The following is a 21,673-nucleotide window of genomic DNA, read 5'->3' on the forward strand; positions in this document are numbered from 1 at the left end:
TAGACCTTTGGCAGGTAGGTATCAGTTTCAACAGGCAATGCCACCCGTAGCGCCAGTAAGACCGACCCCGGTCCTTCCTATTCCAGAGGGTTTTCTTCCAGTGAAAATCAGTAATTTTGCAAGCGCAATATCTTAAAAACCAGTGGAAATAAAGTGTATACATTAAAGCTTATTGAATTTGTCTTGGAACGCACTATCAACTCAGGTGTTAAAAAAAATAGTTCCATTTGAAAAACCGAACTTGACCATCGTATCTTTTAAAATAATAATCGAAAACAAAATGCGTTCGCGCTAATAAATGGGCCCCCTCGAACCATGCAATTCCGTATTTTTTTATATTTTTATCGACAATACTTTAAGAGATATCGCGCTGTCCACTCCTTAGTGGGACACCCTGTAGAATGTAAGGAACGTTTGCAACATACCGAAATGTTGTTAAAACGTGGCTTTGCGGAACGCATTGAAAGTCTGCCATCAACTGTGCGAGACTTTTTTGCATTACAAGTCCGTAACATGGGACGATCTAAATTCAATAGACATTACAATTTAGATGACAAAATTTTTGCGCTTTCATTGCTGAAGCAAAGTCCAAAGGTTTATCGATACCTTTCCAATATTTTCCTCTTACCGAGTACAGAGACCTTAAGAAAACTGGTCACTAAAATCATTGTATCTCCCGGTATTAATAAGTCTGTCTTCAACAGCATCGAAAATATACTCGACAATTTCGAGGATTCGCGGTACAGATATTGCATCTTGTTATTTGACGAAATGAAGCTTAGTCCCCGGCTTCATTATAATGTCAAATCCGATATTGTAGAGGGACTAGTAGATTTCGGGTTTTCGCGTAATAGAGACATTGCAGACCATGTGCAGGTCTTTATGTTAAGAGGGATATTTGGAGATAAACCGTGGAAGCAAACAGTGTCGTACTCCTTTTGTAGGGGCACCGCTTCATGGGAGTCGATAGCGCATACATTTAAGGCCATAGTACGGGAATGCACTCTTATACGCTTAAGAGTTGTTGCTTCGGTTTGTGATCAAGGGTCAACAAATGTACGCGCGATTAAGCAATTACTTTTCGACACGAAAAGAGATTGCAAGTCGGCTGAAGAGGGGCTCATCATGGTAGATGAACAAAAGATAGTACCACTGTTTGATCCGCCTCATTTATTAAAATGTATCAGAAATAATTTGTTAACGAAGGATCTTCGTTATACTCTGCACGGTGTAGAAAGAACAGCAAAATGGTCCCACTTGGAGGATACTTATTTCATTGATCGGTGTAGAGGTGATTTTAGAACTTTAGTTAATATTACGGAACAGCATGTCGTTCCAAGTAGAATTAAGAAGATGCGTGTCAAATATTGTACACAAGTCTTCTCGCGTAAAGTAGCATCTCTTATGGAACTTATGAGCACTACTGAGGCGGAAAGTGCTTGTAAATCCAGAAAGATGTCAGCTTCGGGAATAGATACGGCGATATTATTTCTAAATTTAAATTCACTTTTCGACAGTGTCAATAGTAGGGCCATTTTGGATAACGAAAGTAACGCCACAGATATTTGGAATAAGTGTATAAACTTATTCCAAAGTATGCGATTTATCAAACGCAAAGCGGGAGATAAAGAGTATCCTGCGGCGTTGCAGAATTGGATACATACCCTGAAAGGGTTCAAAATTCTTAGGTTTTATTTGCTGGATCTTGGGTTTGCAGGATTCAGAACCAGAGATTTTAACCAAGATCCTTTGGAAAATTTTTTCTCGCTGGTGCGACAACATGGTGGAAGAAATATAAATCCGACTTGTTCAGTATTTACCGGATACTACAAGTCATTGCTCATAAATTCATTGTTTTCCAACTCAGGAAGACAAAACTGTGAGGCAGATTGTAGTAAAATTTGTTAAATGTTAAAGAAATTTTCGAATTTTCCTCTCGCAATCAAAATTCTCAATTTTCTAATAATGCAGTACCAGTAGTAGCTGTAGAATCATTAGAGTCAATTTTGTAAAATTATGATGCTACTACTGTCAATTTAGATTACTTAGAATCGTTTATTCAAGCTTGTGCTACGTGTTGCCAAGCTTTTTTAACACAAAAAAAATTAATATTACAATTTATGCGAGAGGTTTATGTTTTAACTAAATACTGTTTCGATAACTTCGCGGAATATTGTAATTTAAAAATTCTAATTCAAACCTGTTTAAGCCTTTCAGTTGATGTCGACCTGAGCGATTGCCCTTTAGGGCATCTCAAAGTGTATTTGACCGACAACTATGTCGATCATGTATTAAAGAAATGTATTTCTTCCACCAATAGGCTACTAAATTGTTCCGAAGAACCTATGCTTCCAATGTCTGGTTTGTCATTATGTGCTTTGACGTATGGCAGATCACATTCGAAGCAAAGGTTCTAATTGTGCTTGTGTATACCAAATCTACGTCTTTTTGCATGTATGCGATTGCAGTATGAGTGTGTAATGCGTTTTGTATTACGTATATATGTTTGGCTGTCGAACTGTTGCATGTGTGTTTAATTGTTTATATTGCTTGTGCGTTTATTTTTTTATATTGCATGTGCGTTTAATTTTTTATATTACACGAGTGTTCGACTTATTATATTGCCTGTGCGTCTCATTTTTTATATTGCCTCTGCGTTTCCTTTTTTTATATTGCCTGTGCGTTTATTTTTTTATATTGCATGTGCGTTTAATTTTTTATATTACACGAGTGTTCGACTTATTATATTGCCTGTGCGTCTCATTTTTTATATTACCTCTGCGTTTCCTTTTTTTATATTGCCTGTGCGTTAATTTTTTTATATTGCATGTGCGTTTAATTTTTTATATTACACGAGTGTTCGACTTATTATATTGCCTGTGCGTCTCATTTTTTATATTGTCTCTGCGTTTCCTTTTTTTATATTGCCTGTGCGTTAATTTTTTTATATTGCATGTGCGTTTAATTTTTTATATTACACGAGTGTTCGACTTATTATATTGCCTGTGCGTCTCATTTTTTATATTGTCTCTGCGTTTCCTTTTTTTATATTGCCTGTGCGTTAATTTTTTTATATTGCATGTGCGTTTAATTTTTTATATTACACGAGTGTTCGACTTATTATATTGCCTGTGCGTCTCATTTTTTATATTATACGAGTGTTCGACTTATTATATTGCCTGTGCGTCTCATTTTTTATATTGTCTCTGCGTTTCCTTTTTTTTATATTGCCTGTGCGTTAATTTTTTTATATTGCATGTGCGTTTAATTTTTTATATTACACGAGTGTTCGACTTATTATATTGCCTGTGCGTCTCATTTTTTATATTACACGAGTGTTCGACTTATTATATTGCCTGTGCGTCTCATTTTTTATATTGCCTCTGCGTTTCCTTTTTTTATATTGCTTGTGCGCTTCATATTTTATATTACATGAGTGTTTGACTTTTTATATTGCATGTAGGAGTGGAATAAATTAAATTTTGGAATGATCAGAAATCCTTCAAATGGCGTCCTCACTTTTCCTGGTTTACCTTTCCTAAGGCCGTCTGACCATGGATCGTCGCGTCAGTGACGCGTATGCAGCACATAGAAGGATATACAAAGAAATTGGACATATTTTCTTTTCCTATGAAAAAAAGAAATATTCAATTTCAATGTTTATCCTTCTATCTGCTGCATGCGTGTCGCTGGCGCGACGATCCGTGGACAGTTTTTAACCTTCCGGTACTCGCGCGGGTGCACGGAGTGCACGGAGTTCAGTTTTTGGCTGAAAAAACCGTTTTACCGTGATCTATTGTACCCAGCACCCCTATGTATTCTTCCAGCGGACATTTTTGCATAATGCCACGTACTTGTCAGGTTCAAATTCAGTTTGCAAGTGTCTCTGATTGAACGAAAACGAAAGTATGCCGCGTATCCTGCCGGCGAGCGCGCTCGTGTACTCACAAGTTTCCCAGTTGTACGCCTCCGATTGCTTTGATTTTTGGATATGTTTTAGAGGACCGAAAAATAAGATATACGTATTTTTTTATTTTGGCCTGTTTGCATGTTTAGGGGGTGAAACCACCCCTCAATGGTTTTCCAGGTATTCGCCTCCGATTGCTTTGATTTTTGGATATGTTTTAGAGGACAGAAAAATAAGAAACAGGTGTCTTTTTATTTTGGCCTGTTTGCATATTTAGGGGGTTAAAGCTTCCCCAAGGTATAACATTTTTAGGTGATCATCTCCGATTGTTTTGGTTGTTGGATATGTTTGTCCATATGAAATTTGACTCAACAAAATTTTGTACCCCTTATGAATTTTGAGGGGTGGTTTCACCCCCTAAATATGAAAACGGGCCGCTCTAAAGAAACACGTGTATCTTATTTTTCGATTCCATAAAACATATCCAAAAACCAGTACAATCGGAGGCGGAGAACTGGAAAACCATTGAGGGGTGGTTTCACCCCCTAAACATGCAAACAGGCCAAAATAAAAAAATACGTATATGTTATTTTTCGGCCCTCTAAAACATATCCAAAAATCAAAGCAATCGGAGGCGAACACCTGAAAACCTTTGGGGGTGGTTTCACCCCTAAACATGACAACAGGCCAAAATAAAAAAACACGTATATCTTATTTTTCTGTTCTATAAAACATATCCAAAAACCAAAGCAATCGAAGGCGAACACCTGAAAACCTTTGGGGGGTGGTTTCACCCCCTAAACATGACAACAGGCGAAAATAAAAAAACACGTATATGTTATTTTCCGGCCCTCTAAAACATATCCAAAAATCAAAGCAATCGGAGGCGGATAACTGGAAAACCATTGAGGGGTGGTTTCACCCCCTAAACATGCAAACAGGCCAAAATAAAAAGACACGTATATCTTAGTTTTCGGTCCTCTAAAACATATCAAAAAACCAAAGCAATTGGAGGCGTACTTGTGAGTACACGGGCGCGGTCGCTGGCAAGATACGCGGTATACTTTCGTTTTCATTCAATCAGAAACACTTCCAAACTGTATTTGAACGTGACAAGTACGTAGCATTATGCAAAAATGTCCGCTGGAAGAATACATAGGGGTGCTGGGTACACTACTGGTTTTTTCAACTAAAAAGGCTGCCGGCAGGTTAATAATACGTGACCGTGCACTCAGTGCACGACGCGAGTGCTCGTGTTACAAAAATAGGCGCGAGTACCGGAAGGTTAAAGTAAGGGGTGCATTACACATATACACATACACATACGTCCCGATTCACACCAATTCACACATTCACAGTTTAGTACGCACCTCATTGGTAGGAGGCACTACAAACTCTGCTTCAACTTTCGTAAGAGGGAAGCTTGGCCCCCCTGGGCCTGGCTCACGGTAAGCGCTTGCAACCATCGCGCACGCCCGTCGAGCACGCAAAGGACAGAATATCAGGTGTCCGAAAGACGGAGCGAGACAAAACATCAACGCGTCGTCTGTCTCGTACAGTCCTCGCTCGCTTTCAGTGCCTCTCGCTCGCTCTCGTTCCATCTCGCTTTCGCCTTCGCCGGACAAGAGTGAGACAGAATTGGTAGGGATAGCGAAAACTCCGTATCGTGTACACCAAACCGAGCCCGTAACGAGGAAATACTGCGACAAGGCGTTCGCCGTGGAACGTCTGGCCGAAAACAAAGGACGATCGAGGTAGGGCTCCGTCCGCAGCCGACTCGTCAAATAAAGTAGTTGTTGCTAACTAGTCGAACGAACGACACGTCTGCGTTTCATTAACCTTCCCCGATTCCCTTAATCTAATTATGTAAAAATTACAACAATCCCATTTAATTCGTTAAGCGTTGCGTGAGAAAATTAGACTCAACCGCTCTGTCGCTTAAAAATTAACGACCTCACGTAACACATGTATAGGAAAAATTTTCTCAGAATTATGATCCTGACAACATATTAAAAAATTAATGAAATCGGTGAGGTGGACCCTCATCTGTATAATTACCCGTAAATAAACTTTAATTTACTGATACATTACTCAGGTTTTGATTTTAGGAATATTCTTATCGCAGATTTTTTTACCATTCAAATAATATAAGGAAGTCACTACTAGACCAGATAAGATTCATTCACATGGTTCATTCTGACAATATTTCTGCTTCTTAACTTTTTCTTGTTCCATATTGTTCATAAGGCTCATCTAAATAGTGACTTATAGTCAGTTTGATAGTGACAATAACGAGAACAAACATGTACACCAAAATGTACGACTTATCCCACTGTAAATCATACAGACAATTGATCAAAACTTCACAACCAAAATTTGCACTCTGACATACTCTTTCACATTTTTTAACTACTTTCTGTTTTCCCAATTACAAAACAGATATTAATATCACTTCAAAGTCGAACACAATAGTCGAATGTAACTTCAAACAGTTAGCTTTAATTTGGCTCCAAAAGGGGAAACAACTGAAAAAAAATTGATGTGGCGCATTTGAAAATTTTATGCGATTGCATATCGAATGTGCTTAAAATCATGAAAATACAGAAAATGTGTGAGTTGGATGTTTGAGGAATTAGAAAAACCAGTGCAAAGATACACTGAAGACTGTGGAGCTTCACTCAGCTAAAAAATATTGTTCCAACTACCAAAAATGCACAATGAAGAGTAACCCAATTTCACAAAGTTAATATCTGCTTCGCCAACAATTCAACAATATCTTATGAATATGGTGTTAGGCAAAAGTTTCATTGTGTAAGACGTATTTATACACACACAAATATGTCACCATAAAACAATTGTATGACATTCAAGTTGCACATCCTGAAAATCAGAACCCTAATATTTATCGGTACATATTTAAAAAAAAAACAAAGCTTTAAATTGTATAATGCTAGTGGTAACCAATTTTTTTGAACATAAGAAATTTGTTCATTTTGAGTTGTCTCACAATTTTAAAACACCTTATGTAGAAAACACTTTGTGTACTATGAATATCACTCTCAATATAGTATTGTACTAAAATTGCATTAATTTAAAAAGATTAGTAACCTGCATTATTTTTAACATTCTGCCGATGCATAGATACTTTTCCATCAATTATTGTTCTTTTATAATTGGTGACTCCATTGGCAACATCCATTTTACATATATTTCGAAAATCATGCTCTCCCATAGTGTATTTAATTGCCTTATCCATAGCATGTATATTCAAGTTTCCTCTTGGAAAAAAATACTTGTACGTTCGAAACTTGCAATTAAATCTTGCTGAAAAATCACTTGTTACTGGATACCATGCAATACATCTTATATTGGAAGGAAGTAATCTATTTAACATTTTGCAATATGGAAGTTCATCCTTTAATTTGCATTGATCTTCAAGTTTTAATCTGCTTCTTACATCCAATGAGATCACTTGTGAAAATGAACTAACACCTTTATCTGTTCTACCGCATCGATGATAATTTGAAGTTTGACGTGATTTTATACAACAACTTTTCATCAATGCTGTAAATATATAGTCCTCTATTGTACTATCAATACTTTCCTGTACAACAAAGCCATCATAATCCCAACCAAGATAATAAAATTTTAAAAGAATATGTCTTTTATTACATCTAAAATTAAAACAGTTTCTATTGAGACACACATATATATATATTATCTAATTATATTATATAATAATATAATTATAATATTTATTCCTTCAAATAAATAGTATAATTTTCCATACCCTTGAAAATCAAATGATTTTTGTGTTTTGGGGGCAATATCTCCTTTCCTCAATTTTTTATTTATTCGACTAACTATTGCTTTCAGTTCTTTATTATTTTCTTCCAACTGTATTATTTTCTTTATCAATTCCTACCACAAACAAAGATAATATTTAAATTATTCACAATTCATTTTTCACGTTTTCCAATTAATTATTTAATCATTAATTTATTAATTATAATTAAGTATTTAAAAGATTTAAAAACGATAAAAAATATTGTCAAATTGCATAATTTTTAGTTAAATTCATTTTATTAAAAACTCACCGTTTTATCAAGTAACTCCAATTCCTGTGTATGTGAGGTTATTGTTTGCTTTTTCTCTTTACGAATAATTGACATCTTCTAACACTACTCAGTATAATGCATAACTTTCACAACTGCAATCTTCGTATTTAATTAATTTATTGCTATCGTTGTGTTGTTATTAACACACTAGAATGTATTTGAATTAGGTTAAGCTCTATAATATTATTCACAATCCTTTTAACCTAATAACCAGGGGTGTACACTTTCCGTATATTTCTGTTGGCAAAATCAGTACCCTCTGATGGATTGTACCCCTAACTAAATCATAAAATGCGGCAAGATTGAAACCTCGAATTATAGTAGTATTGGGACTCCCGTCTAGCGACGTGTAGTGTTGTTGTGTGTTGCGCGGTTCCGTGGGGATTTCTAAATAGGCGGCTGGTCCGTGCCCGTGGAGCGCTGAAGCACTCAGCTCACGAGTTGCGCGGGAATTTCAGTGAACGAAAGAAATGAAATGAAACACTTTCTGGATAATTCCTAAGATTGGATTTTAATGGATAGCTCGATGTTGGCTGTATTGCTAACAAGTTCGATCTAAAGTTTTTACAAAATCACTCCTCGCTTGTAACCTCCGAGCGCCCTACTCCTCCAATTTCGGCGTGTTCCTCTGTCTCCTTCCCTGGATCCTTTCATCCAATCAAGGTGGTGTTGTCCCTCAAACTTCGTCAGGGGGTTGTCCTTCAGCCATCTCTCCGTCCTTGGCCCTTCCTTCGCGCTTCCCTCCACTCTCAGCTGGTGGTCGAGGCACGCTTTCCGTTTACATAGTCTATTTACATTACATACATATCTAGCAGGTAGGTAACCGCAACCCTTAGGGTCAAAACGACGTCGCCGGCGCAATGTTTATGACTTTATGACTTTCCCGAGCTGAGTTTTTACCCTAACAGAACATCGGCAATTATTGAAAGCGAGGACAGAATTTTAAGTCGTTTTACGAGACGAGCAGCTGCCCGCTTGTCGAAATTTGGCACGTAGATGTGGAAGGAAAAGTTAAGTTATTTATTATCCTCGCTTGGCCTAACTGTAGTTTTGAAAATTACTGAATGCTATCCCAGGTTCTCGTACGCCTTCTGAGTTCAGGTATCCTACTAATATTGTATGAGCACGTTCGAAAAACTGGCATGAAAAAACCCTCGAGAAGCATAACGCGCTCCACGTGTTTACGGGTCCTGGCAATAAACTCTTCCTAGTCCCCGTTCCAATTTCGCTTAAAACCTTCCAGATGTGTTGCTCGTTTCAAACCCGCATGCCTGCAATAAATCTTTCCGTTTACAAAGGATTTTGAATTTCGCTCTACATCTAACGTCGATATCTCTATGTCTTATAGCTAACTTCACGCAATCACACATATTTACATCAGCGAGCATCGCAATACCTCCCTTCTTACAAAAAAGGTGTTTCCTACAGAAACAGCTTTTACAACACAAACCATATACCCGCTCGTACTAATCTAAGTTTACATTACTTATAAATACAAACTTTGAATGATTGCATACTTTATCTTTATTCTTTCCTTCCGTGTCAGTCCTGCGGTAAACAAGCTACTCGGTCCACCCGTATTCCCACAAGAAACACGAAATGAAAGATATCAGTTTTACAAAACATTACTACAACTTATGGTAAAATATCATTACTTTATCATCAACTAATACCAAAACTGATTTCTCGGTAACGTAGCGCCAGTACCCAGAAATAATTAAGTGTTACAATTATACTTATTCAAACATTCCATAAGAAGTATCATAACCTTTTCATTTCCAAGTGATCATAACCCATATAAATCGACATAACACTTACAATGCACACAATTAAAGCTACTTAAGAACGATCTAATCTTATAGCATGTACTATCTTAGATCTCTGTGCCGTTATTGCTATTTCTATAGTTAGATCGTCATGCATTCAAATAATTTTATAAGGACCAGTCCAATTAGAGTCAAACTTAGAGGTTTTAGGTTCCCTAAGCAAATACACATTGTCGTTTCCATTAAATTTACGGAGATTAACATTCTTATCGTAATATATTTTACTCTTTTCCTTTGCCCGTTCCAGATTGGCTGCCGCCGTAGCTTAAGTAGTAGTAATTGTGAGTAGTTGGTCTAAATATTGAATGAACGTCCGAGGTACTTCCTGTTTAGCAAATTCTGAAGGAATGGAGGCCTTTCTACCAAAGACTAGCTCGTGTGGTGTAAAGCCAGTAGCTTCATGTACAGAAGTATTATAAGAGAATATACCGTATCTAATCCAGTCGTCCCAGTCAGTGTTAACACAATAGTGCTTCAAATAATCAATGAAGACACGATGAGCCCGCTCTAAAGACCCCAATGATTGTGGGTGGAATGCGGTAGAAGTAATCCTCTGTATTTTAAATATTTTACAGAAATTCTTCATTATGGTGTTGTGTACCAGGAGATTAAACACTCGTTCCAAAAAACTTAAAACGATACTTTATTTAAAAGTAAAAACTCTTCCAGTACATGGAGTTTACGGAGAATATAATTTTAGCTTTGTAACTGCTAAGACGCTGTGTACTGTCTGAAGCTATGAATCCAACTGCCCTCAAGGGTCCTACAAGCAGGTAGCCCTTGCGGAAAAACCGAAAAGACACTTCGAGCCCCCCATCGACTCGCCTTGGGTTTGGGCAACGAAGGTCGAAGTCAGCCTCACGCTTTCTAATGGTTATTGAAGAAAGACAGGGTGAAGTGCTAGAGAGCGTGCTCTTTGACAAGAACCAAACGGATCTCCAACACCTCCCCTCATAAAATTTGGGTACATGAGTACACAATGCATGAAGATACAATTTTAAAAATGGATACTGATGAAATAGCTTACAATTAAATCTATGAAATACAATGCTTAATAGCAATCATAATTTCAGTGTGAAAGTAATATTAATACTAAACTTCTTGACGAAAAATACGACAGTATGACACGATTCACGATGTTATGACAAGCCTTCTAGGCTGATATACTTTTTCTAAAATACTTAACTAAGTACAGTTAAAAAACCAAAAATATAAAAGAAAACGAATAATCAACGCACATTTCATATAAAAATAAAAGTAATACATAGTTACTAATACATAGGTATAACATGATACAATGTTTTAAAATGTGAATGAAACAGATCACATTGGTGTGGTGCTCCTCCTAGTTGTCGGGGTGCGAATTTTTGTTCTATGGGGGTAATCCGGTGAAGAAGCGACTTCGTGTTCCATGAAATCCCCCTCCATGGATTCAAAATTGGGTTCCGTGATTAATCTTAGATCCTTGCCCCGAGTGTTGTAAGAAACCAAATCCCTCGATATCTCTCGATACTCACTTCGAATATCGGAATCGAAGGTGCAGTTGACGAAGTTCTTAATAACAGGATGTGTTACTTCTCCTTTGCTAGAACTTTTCACATAACGGAATAGTCGCTGGAGAAGTTTGATACATTCCAGAAAACGACAACAATTCATACAAAATATTGCCATTATAAATCCACCTAGAATATAGAGCCCTTTGACGAACCAGCTTACATGTATCTCCGAAACTGGTTCCTTGAGTTTCTTTGATAAAATTTCATCAAAGTCTTTTAATCTTTTATCTGTATATTGCAGATCAATAAGATCTATATTTGTTAACTTAACAAATTTTAATGGTATTGATTCAGGTGTGTTTTGATCAAATGGAGTAATACAGCAATCATTTTCAATAATATTGATTGCAGGAATGTAGTAGGTAATATTCTTTTCCGCATACCGTGTTGTCTCCAGTAAATAATTATTACTATAGCCCTTACATTGAGCATCCAATTGTAATATTCCTGTTTGATACAAAGTGATATCTTGCATATACTCCTTAATATCCTTGCAGAAGATAGTAACCGTGGACGGCTTTTGCAAGACATACACCCAACAATTTTTCCCAATGTACTTAAATGCTTCAATTGAAGCTTTGATGTTTCTTGTGTTACAATCCTCAGGAATTCGGGTTGTATGTGATAACAGCAACTGAATCTCGCATATCTCCTCATCTGTGGTCTTGCTGATATGCACGTTTGTGCACAAGTACATCTCATCTTGATATTCCTCACAATCCGACAACACTTGCAAGAATGAAAAGTAGGTTTTGCTTTGGGATAGGAGTAGATATGGATATTTAGGTTCTATATAAGAGAAAGTAGATGTATTGTCATGTTGGATCGGGAGCGGAATTAATTCATATAAATGAAAGTGCATTCGTTTGCCTAATGGAAACTTTAGGACAAATACTATATTGTCTGTTAACGATAATAATTGTAGCTTGAGTAATTTATAAATTGTTGGTATATTTTTATAAAATGGTTCTATTATTAGATCATAGTCACCTTTGTATTTAAGTAGTTGTTCACACAAAGTCTTCGGAGATAATATCTCAGGTGAGATCACGTTTTGATTGCCTAAACCGATAGCCTCTATATATTTATTATATTCATTTAAAACCTTTGTGATTATAGATGTCAATATAGTCGTTTGTTGAGTAATCAACGATTGTAATGATAACGATCTTAAATATAAGTTTGTCTCATTGGTAAATTTATTTACTAGCTTAATGTTTTCGTTTATTTGGTTTTCATTTAATTCAAGCGTATGTAACGAGCTATTTAATGTAGTTATGGTACTGGAAATTATCTGAACCTGCGATTTCAGTAACCTCTTTATCTGATAGCTATCATTCGACAAAATATTTATACTGTTTGCATAAAAATGCGCATCATTAGCATCAGATGTTCCAAACAATAAATTCGATAGATACGAAATTCCATCTATTAAGCCACATTGCTTTCTATTGTTAGATTTTTGACCCATCAAATTATATAATATTTCATGTTTATTATCTATGTTATTTATGTCTTCATCTATTAATTTTAAAATTTGTTGGCAATGAACATAACTGCCTATGATATCTTTTGAGAAGATACGACAGAGATTCTGTAACTTCAAGTAATTTACTGTCACTGTTTCTCGTGCCTCACTTAAATATGTTATATTAAGAAATATTAATAATGTTAATTCGGTATTGGATATTTGTGCATCTCCTTTTTTATTATAAAATATTCCACTAGAATCGTTCACAGGAGTGTTCGTAAAATATAAGCTAATTATCGGAATGGGAAATAGAAGGAATTGCAAGATTGACAGATTCATCTGAAACATAATGTTTCAGAATATTAGTATGATACTTTCGGAGTTTATTCCCTATTTTAATTTCTACAGTGCCATTTGAAAATACACGAGTTATTTTGAAAGGACCTTTGAAATTGGGTAATAGTTTTTTACTCAATCCAGGCTTTGTTTGATTTTGATACAAACAAACTAGATCTCCAATACGAAATTCTGTAGGATTGATTTTTTTATCATAGTATTGCTTACTCTTAAATTTAGAAGTTGTTAAATTTTCTCTAGCTATTTTAAAAGAAGTATTCATACGATAAATAAGTGACTGAAGATAATCGTCATACGTGTAACGGAATTCAGGTTCCTTTGTAATAGAGGAAGGTAAATATGGCTTCCTACCAAAGAAAAGTTCATGAGGAGTATAATTGGTTGATTTTTGAACCGATGTATTATAACTAAATATTGCGAATTGAATATATTCATCCCAGTCGGTCTGATTAGGTTTTATATAGTGCTTTAAGTAATCCTTTAGAGTCAAATGATACCTTTCGAGTGCGCCATTAGTCTGAGGATGATAAGGTGTCGTGGATAAATGTTTGGTTTTAAACAAATTACTTAAATTTTTCATTAATTCCGACATAAAATCTGCTCCTTAAGAAAGTTTTGGGAATTCCGAACTGCGCGAAGAATTTTGTTAAAACTTTTGCAATAGTTAGTGCTTCGTGATTTGGTATAGGCTCTGCTAAACAAAATCGCGTCAGATCATCTTGCAATGTAAGAATAAATCTGTTACCAGATTCAGTCAAAGGTAAAGGACCAACGATATCGATTGCTATTCTCTCAAACGGAATTTCAGCTGTCGATGTAATTTCCATAGCTTGTTTAGTAGGCTTGAAATTTGTCTTATTTAACTGACAAGAGTGACATGACTTTACATATTTCCTAATATCTGCCTTCATATGCGGCCAATAATAATTTTCCTTTATTCTAGTGTATGTTTTGTGGAATCCAAAATGTCCTGCTAATTTGCTATCATGATATTCCTGTAAGATCTTCGTTACTTCTTCCTGATCTTTAGGGATAATTCTCATTGTATTCAGAATACTTATGTTTTGATTCTTAAGCAAAGGACATTCCTTGAGTCTGATGTGAGAAAGAGGGCGAGATTTTAGTAGAAGGTAGACGGAAGGAGCAGTAAAGAAAAATAGATAATAGGTTTTAGGGAAAATAATTGAAATTTTAAAAAACACTGGAAATTCAAGGTGAGTGGCCACTGAGAGGTTAAACTGGACGGAAACGTCCGCCCCTTGGGCGGCCTGGAAGATGGAACACTAAAGGAGAAAGTGATAAGGAATGTGAGAGGACCATGGGGAAAAAACACAAAATTAACAAATGAAGGAAATAAAGAAAACAGCCTAATGAATAGTGAAGAGATCAAGATGAACAAAGAAAGCAGAACACAAGACAGTGAGTTCAAGATAGCAGTCAATAATAAAAAAAGGAAATTGAAGAATATGGAAAGCGAAAATCGGGACGGCAAAAAAGTGAAAGACAGTACAGTGAATATAAGAATAAATAGTCAAGAGGAGACAGACACAGATGGAAATATAATAGGGGTAAGAAAAGACCCGCAAACCTTAGATCCGAAGGAAAAAAATGTAAATATGTGCGACTCTTATGCCTGGGACTCTAATAGGGGGGAATACCTAGTTACAATCACCCTGAACAAAGATAAAACAACCACCAACAAGAAAACTAATTTACTAAAAATATATAAGATCCTAATGGATTCTGGGATAAAATTCCAGGGTTTGAAGATGGTCGGTCTTAACAGAGCTGAAGTGGCCTACAAAAGCAAAGAAGAAGCAAACAACATATTGGAACAGAACAGGCTAAGACCTGAACAATATAGTGCGTACATCCCTAACAGATGGAAACATAGAAAGGGGATAATATACGAATGGCACGACTCAATAGAAGAATTGAAGGACCAACTTAAGAAAGGACAGGGGACTTTCACATTAGAAAGATTGAAGAAAAGGTGCGTGAAGGACGGAAAGGTAACGTGGGAAGATGGAAAGACCATCCTAATCAAAATGCAGGGGGAATCCCTCCCCACTAGATTGCTAGTGGGTTTCGGACATGTTTGGATAAATGTGAAACCTTTTGTGGAATCGGTGAAACAGTGTTTCAATTGTTTTAAATTTGGGCACGTTCAAAACGTATGCAGAACAATAGACAAAAAGTGTTTCGTGTGCACAAAACCCTACCACGGGAAATGTATGGAAAGCCCTACTTGCAACAACTGTAAAGGTAACCACCTCAGCGTGGCAAAGGATTGTCCAGTATATCAGAAAGAGGCAACTATTAAAAAAATAATGGCTTATAAAAATACGTCATACAAAGCGGCAGCGGACATAATTAGAAAACAAGAAACATTTGACAGATATGGGCAAAACAGAGGATGGATAGAAGATGAAGACGAAGAGGATTTAAGAAACTGCGATTTCCCAACTCTAAAACGTATAAAGAAAGTGGAATACTGGGAGAACCTAGAGTATCCGATGGAAAAAGAAATGGAAAAACTAAAAAGGGCGTGGGAAAGAAACAATGAACAACGTAACTTCGTCAGGAGGGAAGAAACTGGTGGAGACAACAGAAGAAAAGAAAGAATAAACCCCAAACAGGACAAATACAATTGGGGACATGGAAGTCGGACTATAATAAATAATGAAGAGTTTAAAGAAAAAAGCAGAACCCTCGATCAAGAGTACACAATAAGGATGAGAGGAGGAGGTAGCGATAATAACAACAATAACAATAATAACAAAAATCACACGGATAAAAAAACCAACAGACAGACCTACGAAAGCGGAAATGAAGAAATGAAAAGGCTCCATTTCATCCCGAGATCCCAGAAGCTGGACAATGAGGAGGAAACTAAGTCGTATAAGGAAGTTGCTTCTAGAAATTACTGGTATCCGACAAATGAAAGGGAAGATGGAGGGAGAGAGCATGAAGGAAAAAAGACCAGGAAAGAAAGCAGGGAAAGAACAGACAAGAGGAGAAACCAAACGGAGGAAGAACTTCTAGAAGAATTAGTCAAGATCATAAGGGAGAAAAATTTGATGCAGAAGCTGAACTCCAAGTTAGAAGAAGAAGAAAATAGAGATAACAATAGAGAAACAAGCATTGAAGAAGAAAAGGAGCCCAGACAATACAATAAAACGAACAAAGAAAGAATCACTAAAATACAAGAAGAGGTGATAAAGACCTACAAGGAAAAGGAAAAGTCCAACAGAGATGTAAGCATTTATGGAGAACACGCATGTCCAAACGAGTCAAATGGAAGAGGAGAAGAAGGAATGGACATGTCACCATACACCAATGAGGAAATGAGAACAGAATGGAAGGTGAACGAGGACAACGGAGGAGAAGAAGACACGGACAACACAGACGTGGAGTTTGCGAGTATAGGAACGGTAGAATGGCTGGAAGAGGAGAAAACGGGGGATGAACATTCAGATGGATACGAGACTCTAGAAAAAGAGAAAAAGAAGGACGAAACCAAAGGAACAACATACTCAGTAGGAGAAGAGATAAGAATAAAAGTAGTAAACAAACCGAACAAGGAAGAGAAAAACAGTGGTGAGACAACTCAGATAAATAATACGGAAGATTGAATACCAAATTCAAATAAATAAGTAGTTTATAAAAACAAAAAACTAGTAGACGTAAGTAGGATATATCATACTTTTAAAAAAAAAAAGGTTCTGGATCACAGACCATATAACACACTAGTATTTAGTACAGTAACTGTATCAAATTTAGCTCATATACTATACAAGGTTCCTAAATCTACATAGAATTTTTATATATTTTTATACTCATAAGTTTATAGCTTTATATAGCGTTATTTAGACATAGGAGATAAAACAGTCAAGACCAAAATCGGGGATGGGGGATAAAAACGAATCAAGCGTATTTGCGACATGGAATGCTAGAAGTATTAAAGGGAAAATAATAGAATTGAAGGAAAAAATCAAGGCATATGATCTAATCGGAATTACTGAAACATGGCTAACAACCAAAGACGACCTTAATATCGATGGGTATAATATATTGAGAAAGGATAGGAGTAGAAATAGAAGAGGTGGAGGAATAGTGATAGCTAACAAAAGTAATATAAACATTAAGGTCAGGGAAGATGTAAAATGGGTAGAAAATAAAACAGAAACATTAGCCGTGACAATTAATATGGATAACAAGGAAACAGACATTATAGTTGTTTACAGAGACCTAAATTACACGCTAAACAAGGAAGAATGGAGAAAACTTTTTACAAACAAAAGATACAACACAGAAACAATAATTATGGGAGATTTTAATGCAAAGAACAAATTATGGAATTGCACGGCCAATGACAGAGATGGCGCCATACTAGGGGAAACCATTGAGGAGCAAGACATGTTTATAACAAATGAAAATACGACATCAAGAATAGGATCGGGCAAGTACAGACCATCAAACATAGATCTTATAATATCCACGTTCAATATATTTCAGAACTCTGATGTCATCGAGGAAGGAGAAACCCTAGGTTCAGACCATCAAATTATAGGACTACACGTCACAAAAAATATCACAAGAAATAATAAAAAATCATTTACAACGAGAAAATTTGCGAAGGATAATATTGACTGGAAAATGTTTCAAATGATTCAGATAAGAAACAAGGACTCGCTACTAGAAGAGATCAGTAGATGCTATGGAACAGAGGAGAAATGCAATAGGTTTACAGAAAACATTGAGAAGGCCTTGTCAGCTGCAAGCAAAGAAAAACGGGAAGAGCAAAGACTAGATGAGGAAGGAGACAGGAATAAAAAGAAAAATGGAAACACAAATATACGGACACTCGGTCCAAAAAAATACCCGTGGTGGGATGAAGAGTGTAGGAACAAGAAAAAGGAAAGGCAAAAGGCAGCAATAAAATTTGCCAAAAATCCCAATGAGGATAACTGGGGTACTTACAAAGAAACGGAAAAAGAAGTAAAAGAAACTATTAAAAAAAAGAGAAACAAGGCATGGGAGGAGATGGCATCGACAATTAATTATCGATCACATGGTACAGAAATATGGAGGAAAATACGAAACTTACAGAAAGGTTTCGACAAAAATAGTATAAATAAAAACATATCGATAAAGGAAAGAGAAGAGCTGGAGGAAAAGGAAATTAAGAAACTACTCCAAGAGAACCATTGCAGGAGTATATTTATACGGACACCTGTGAACAACGGTGAGGACACAGGAAATAACAAATGGAACCGAAGTATCACAACAAGAGAGGTAGAATGCGCTATAGAAAACGCCAACAACAAGTCAGCACCAGGGGAGGATGGAATAGATTATAATGCATTAAAAAACCTTACTCCAGATTACGTAGAAATTATGAGGGAACTGTATGAAGAAATCTGGAAATATCAAATTATTCCCAAGAAATGGAAAGGTGCGGTAGTGATTTTTCTGGATAAACCGAATAAAAAAGCTCTAAGGCCCATCTCTCTCACGGCGTGTATGGGCAAAATCTTAGAGAGAGTTATAAATAACAGGCTGACCAATTGGGCTGAACAGAACAACATCATGGACAAGAAACAAAACGGCTTCAGAAGGAAACGATCTACTATAGATAACCTGACAATTTTGACCAGTGATGTGAGAAGAGGGTTTGAGTACATGCGAGACACGCTAGCCGCTTGTATAGATGTCAAGTCGGCATACGACAACGTCGATCATGACACACTTATCCAAAAACTGATACAGAAGCACTGCCCAGAAAAAATTATCAACTTTGTAGAAAATTGGATTACAGACAGAGAGATAAAATGCATTAGAGGTTACTCAGAGCCAGTGAAGGGAATACAAAAGAAAGGATTGCCACAGGGGGCAATACTAAGCCCGATCTTGTATAATATATATACGGCAGACATCGCAAACAATATAAACCTACAGCAGGTTAATATGTTACAATATGCGAATGACATCGTGGTATACACCACGAGCAACGCGAGAGATCTAAACAGAAGCGTACTTGAAGACGCAATGGGGATAATAATAAAAAATTTAAACAATATTAAACTAGATATTGCTGAAGATAAGACCAACCTAATTAACTTTTCTAAAAAGAATAAATCATCTAGGAGAGAAAAAGCTAGGATTGTGGTGAAGGGACGGGAAATTAAAGAAGAGGAGAATATTAAATTCCTGGGAATCACGTTGGACCGAAAACTGAATTTTGAAACACACACAGAACTAATGGCTCTGAAAGCCAAAAGGAGACTAGCCATGTTAAGATATATAAGTCATGTAAAAAAGGGTGCCGATCCTGAAACGATGATACTATTGTACAAGTCACTGGTTAGATCAGTGATAGAATATGGGATGCCTATTTATTTCAATAATACCAATAGGAACAACAAGATAGAAGATATAGTGAAAAAAATACATAATGCCGGAATTAGAACGCCTATGGGCTATAGGATGTCCACTCCGACCAATGTGATGACAGTGGAAGCGGGTGTAATGGACATAATGAACAGAAGCAAGCTTATAACTCAAAGATATATAACCAACCAAAGGTATAAGAGGGAAAGTGAACCACTAGGAGCTATTAAACACCTAGCAGAAACCATGAACGAGAGAGACAACGACACACAGATCAATATATTACAAGCGTGGAAAGACACTCTCTTTCTGGAGGAAATAATGGAAAGGGAAGAGGACAATATAGATACACTACGAGAAGATGAATCGGAAGGGGAAGAGGATATCGACATCGATGACCTCATCGAATGGGACGCGGGAGGTCTGAGGGATGAAGTAACGAGACAAGATGGTAACGTATTGATCCAAGAGATTAAAGAGAAAATGGGCATCAATATGGGCACAGAGGTTGAAATCTATACAGACGGATCGAAAATGAAGAATGCAAATTCTAATGGAGTGGGAATAGTAATTGCGGAAAGAAATGACGGAAATATAATATGGCAGGACAGAGGCTTTGGAATCAATAAGAATGCGACAATATATACGACGGAAGCAATAGCCATCGAAAAAGCTATTGAATATGCGAATGAAGAATGGAGGGAAAAAGATGTTCTGATATTAACGGACTCAATGAGCGTGATCAAGGGAGTTAGTAACTACGAGATACACAGAAACAGGGAAAAACAAGATAATAGGACTGGAAGAATAAGGAAACTTCTGCTGGAGAGAGAGAGACAACACAAGAGAGAAAGAAACGGTACGGAACGGTACATTGGGAAAATCAGAATAGCATGGGTCCCTGCGCATACAGGTATAGAGGGAAACGAAAGAGCGGATAAAAAAGCAAAAGAGCAAACGGCTGGAAATGCAGAACACCAGTGGAAAATACCGATGGAGGACATTAGAACAGCACTAATGGAGAAGGCATGGGATAAGTCAACCAAGGATATGAGGGAAGAAGGGAAGGAGAAAGGAGTCAAATATTTTAATTTAAGGATAAATAATACTGGAAAAAGGAAACCTTGGTTTAGGAAGATAGAGAATATAGAAAGAAAAACTATAACCACACTTAATAGGCTGAGAGCAAACCACTACAACCTGGCGGAATCCCTGCACAGGAAAGGGATAATAGAATCTCCAGAGTGTGAATGCGGGGAGGGAATCGAAGATATTAACCATGTACTATGGAAGTGCAATAAATATGAGGAAATGAGAGGGGAACTGATAGACAAAATGACGCCAAAAGGCGTCAAAGAGGGAGATGAAATTATGGAGAGAATAAATGAGACTGAACCTAGTATAGCTAGATTAGTGGTAGGTTTTTTAAATAAAATAAAAAAAGACATATAACGCAATATAGGAACTGGATAAGTACAAAAAATGTGCCTAGCGATTGATAGATACGTTAAGGTAAATGAAACATAACACGGGTAAAGGACGAAACAGGGGCTCTTAAGGAGCAAAAGACTGATTACTATATTAGATTATATTATATTAAGTTATAGATATAGAAACATAAGTACACGTAAATTGAATGTAATATGCAATAATATAAGAGAAAATGACATGTAATGTAGTATAAGCTAAATAGGATAAGCACACTAAAAACAATGTGATGTTTAGAATAAGTAATGGATGTAGAATGGGATGTTTGAATGATGAGATTATTGTTCGTTGGGCTATATAAGTAGAGAACTTGAAGTGCCATCTAGTAGGGAACTATGTAGCCTGAAAGAGAATAAATACCTTAACCTTACTTATGTTTTTGCTAGGGAATACAAACTTAATCAATTCAGATAGCTGCTGGATTTTTATATTAGTATGCTTACTCGGGAGAACTAATACAAATTTATCATCCTCAATTATTTTCTTCAAATTTATAAATGATTCAAAAATATTTTTACATTCTAATCTATCAAAATGCAAATTTTGAGGAAATGTTA

The 21,673-nt window shown here is 36.4% G+C and overlaps 4 protein-coding genes across 4 annotated transcripts in view; 2 read left to right on the plus strand and 2 right to left on the minus strand.

Moving 5' to 3' along the window:
• Positions 1-8,264, minus strand: part of LOC143373935 (tRNA pseudouridine(38/39) synthase) — a 147,174-nt gene extending 138,910 nt beyond the window's left edge. The window contains exons 1-3 of the mRNA XM_076821660.1: positions 8,005-8,264; positions 7,698-7,828; positions 7,016-7,581 (exon numbers count right to left, since the gene is read on the minus strand). Of these exons, the coding sequence (XP_076677775.1) occupies positions 7,016-7,581; positions 7,698-7,828; positions 8,005-8,079 (772 nt within the window). The 5' untranslated portion in view covers positions 8,080-8,264. The remainder of the gene's footprint in view (positions 1-7,015; positions 7,582-7,697; positions 7,829-8,004) is intronic.
• A 2,190-nt stretch (positions 8,265-10,454) lies between these two features.
• Positions 10,455-21,673, minus strand: part of LOC143373928 (uncharacterized) — a 107,796-nt gene continuing 96,577 nt past the window's right edge. Inside the window, exon 2 of the mRNA XM_076821650.1 lies at positions 10,455-13,217. Coding sequence (XP_076677765.1) covers positions 11,175-13,217 — 2,043 coding nt within the window. The 3' untranslated portion in view covers positions 10,455-11,174. The remainder of the gene's footprint in view (positions 13,218-21,673) is intronic.
• Positions 14,336-17,894, plus strand: LOC143373923 (uncharacterized). Its single transcript, XM_076821627.1, has 3 exons — positions 14,336-16,835; positions 17,483-17,697; positions 17,754-17,894. The coding sequence occupies exons 1-2, from the start codon at positions 14,606-14,608 to the stop codon at positions 17,488-17,490; spliced, it is 2,238 nt and encodes a 745-aa protein (XP_076677742.1). The 5' UTR covers positions 14,336-14,605; the 3' UTR covers positions 17,491-17,697; positions 17,754-17,894.
• LOC143374170 (uncharacterized) lies at positions 17,562-21,080 on the plus strand. The gene has a single exon (XM_076822101.1). The coding sequence runs from the start codon at positions 17,562-17,564 to the stop codon at positions 21,078-21,080; it is 3,519 nt and encodes a 1,172-aa protein (XP_076678216.1).

The sequence above is a fragment of the Andrena cerasifolii genome, chromosome 10 (assembly GCF_050908995.1).
Source record: "Andrena cerasifolii isolate SP2316 chromosome 10, iyAndCera1_principal, whole genome shotgun sequence".
NCBI classification, from domain to species: domain Eukaryota; kingdom Metazoa; phylum Arthropoda; class Insecta; order Hymenoptera; family Andrenidae; genus Andrena; species Andrena cerasifolii.

Coding starts and splice junctions, on each gene's coding strand:
- LOC143373923 (XM_076821627.1), top strand. CDS start 14,606: ATGAATAGTGAAGAGATCAAGATGAACAAAGAAAGCAGAACACAAGAC.
- LOC143374170 (XM_076822101.1), top strand. CDS start 17,562: ATGGGAGATTTTAATGCAAAGAACAAATTATGGAATTGCACGGCCAAT.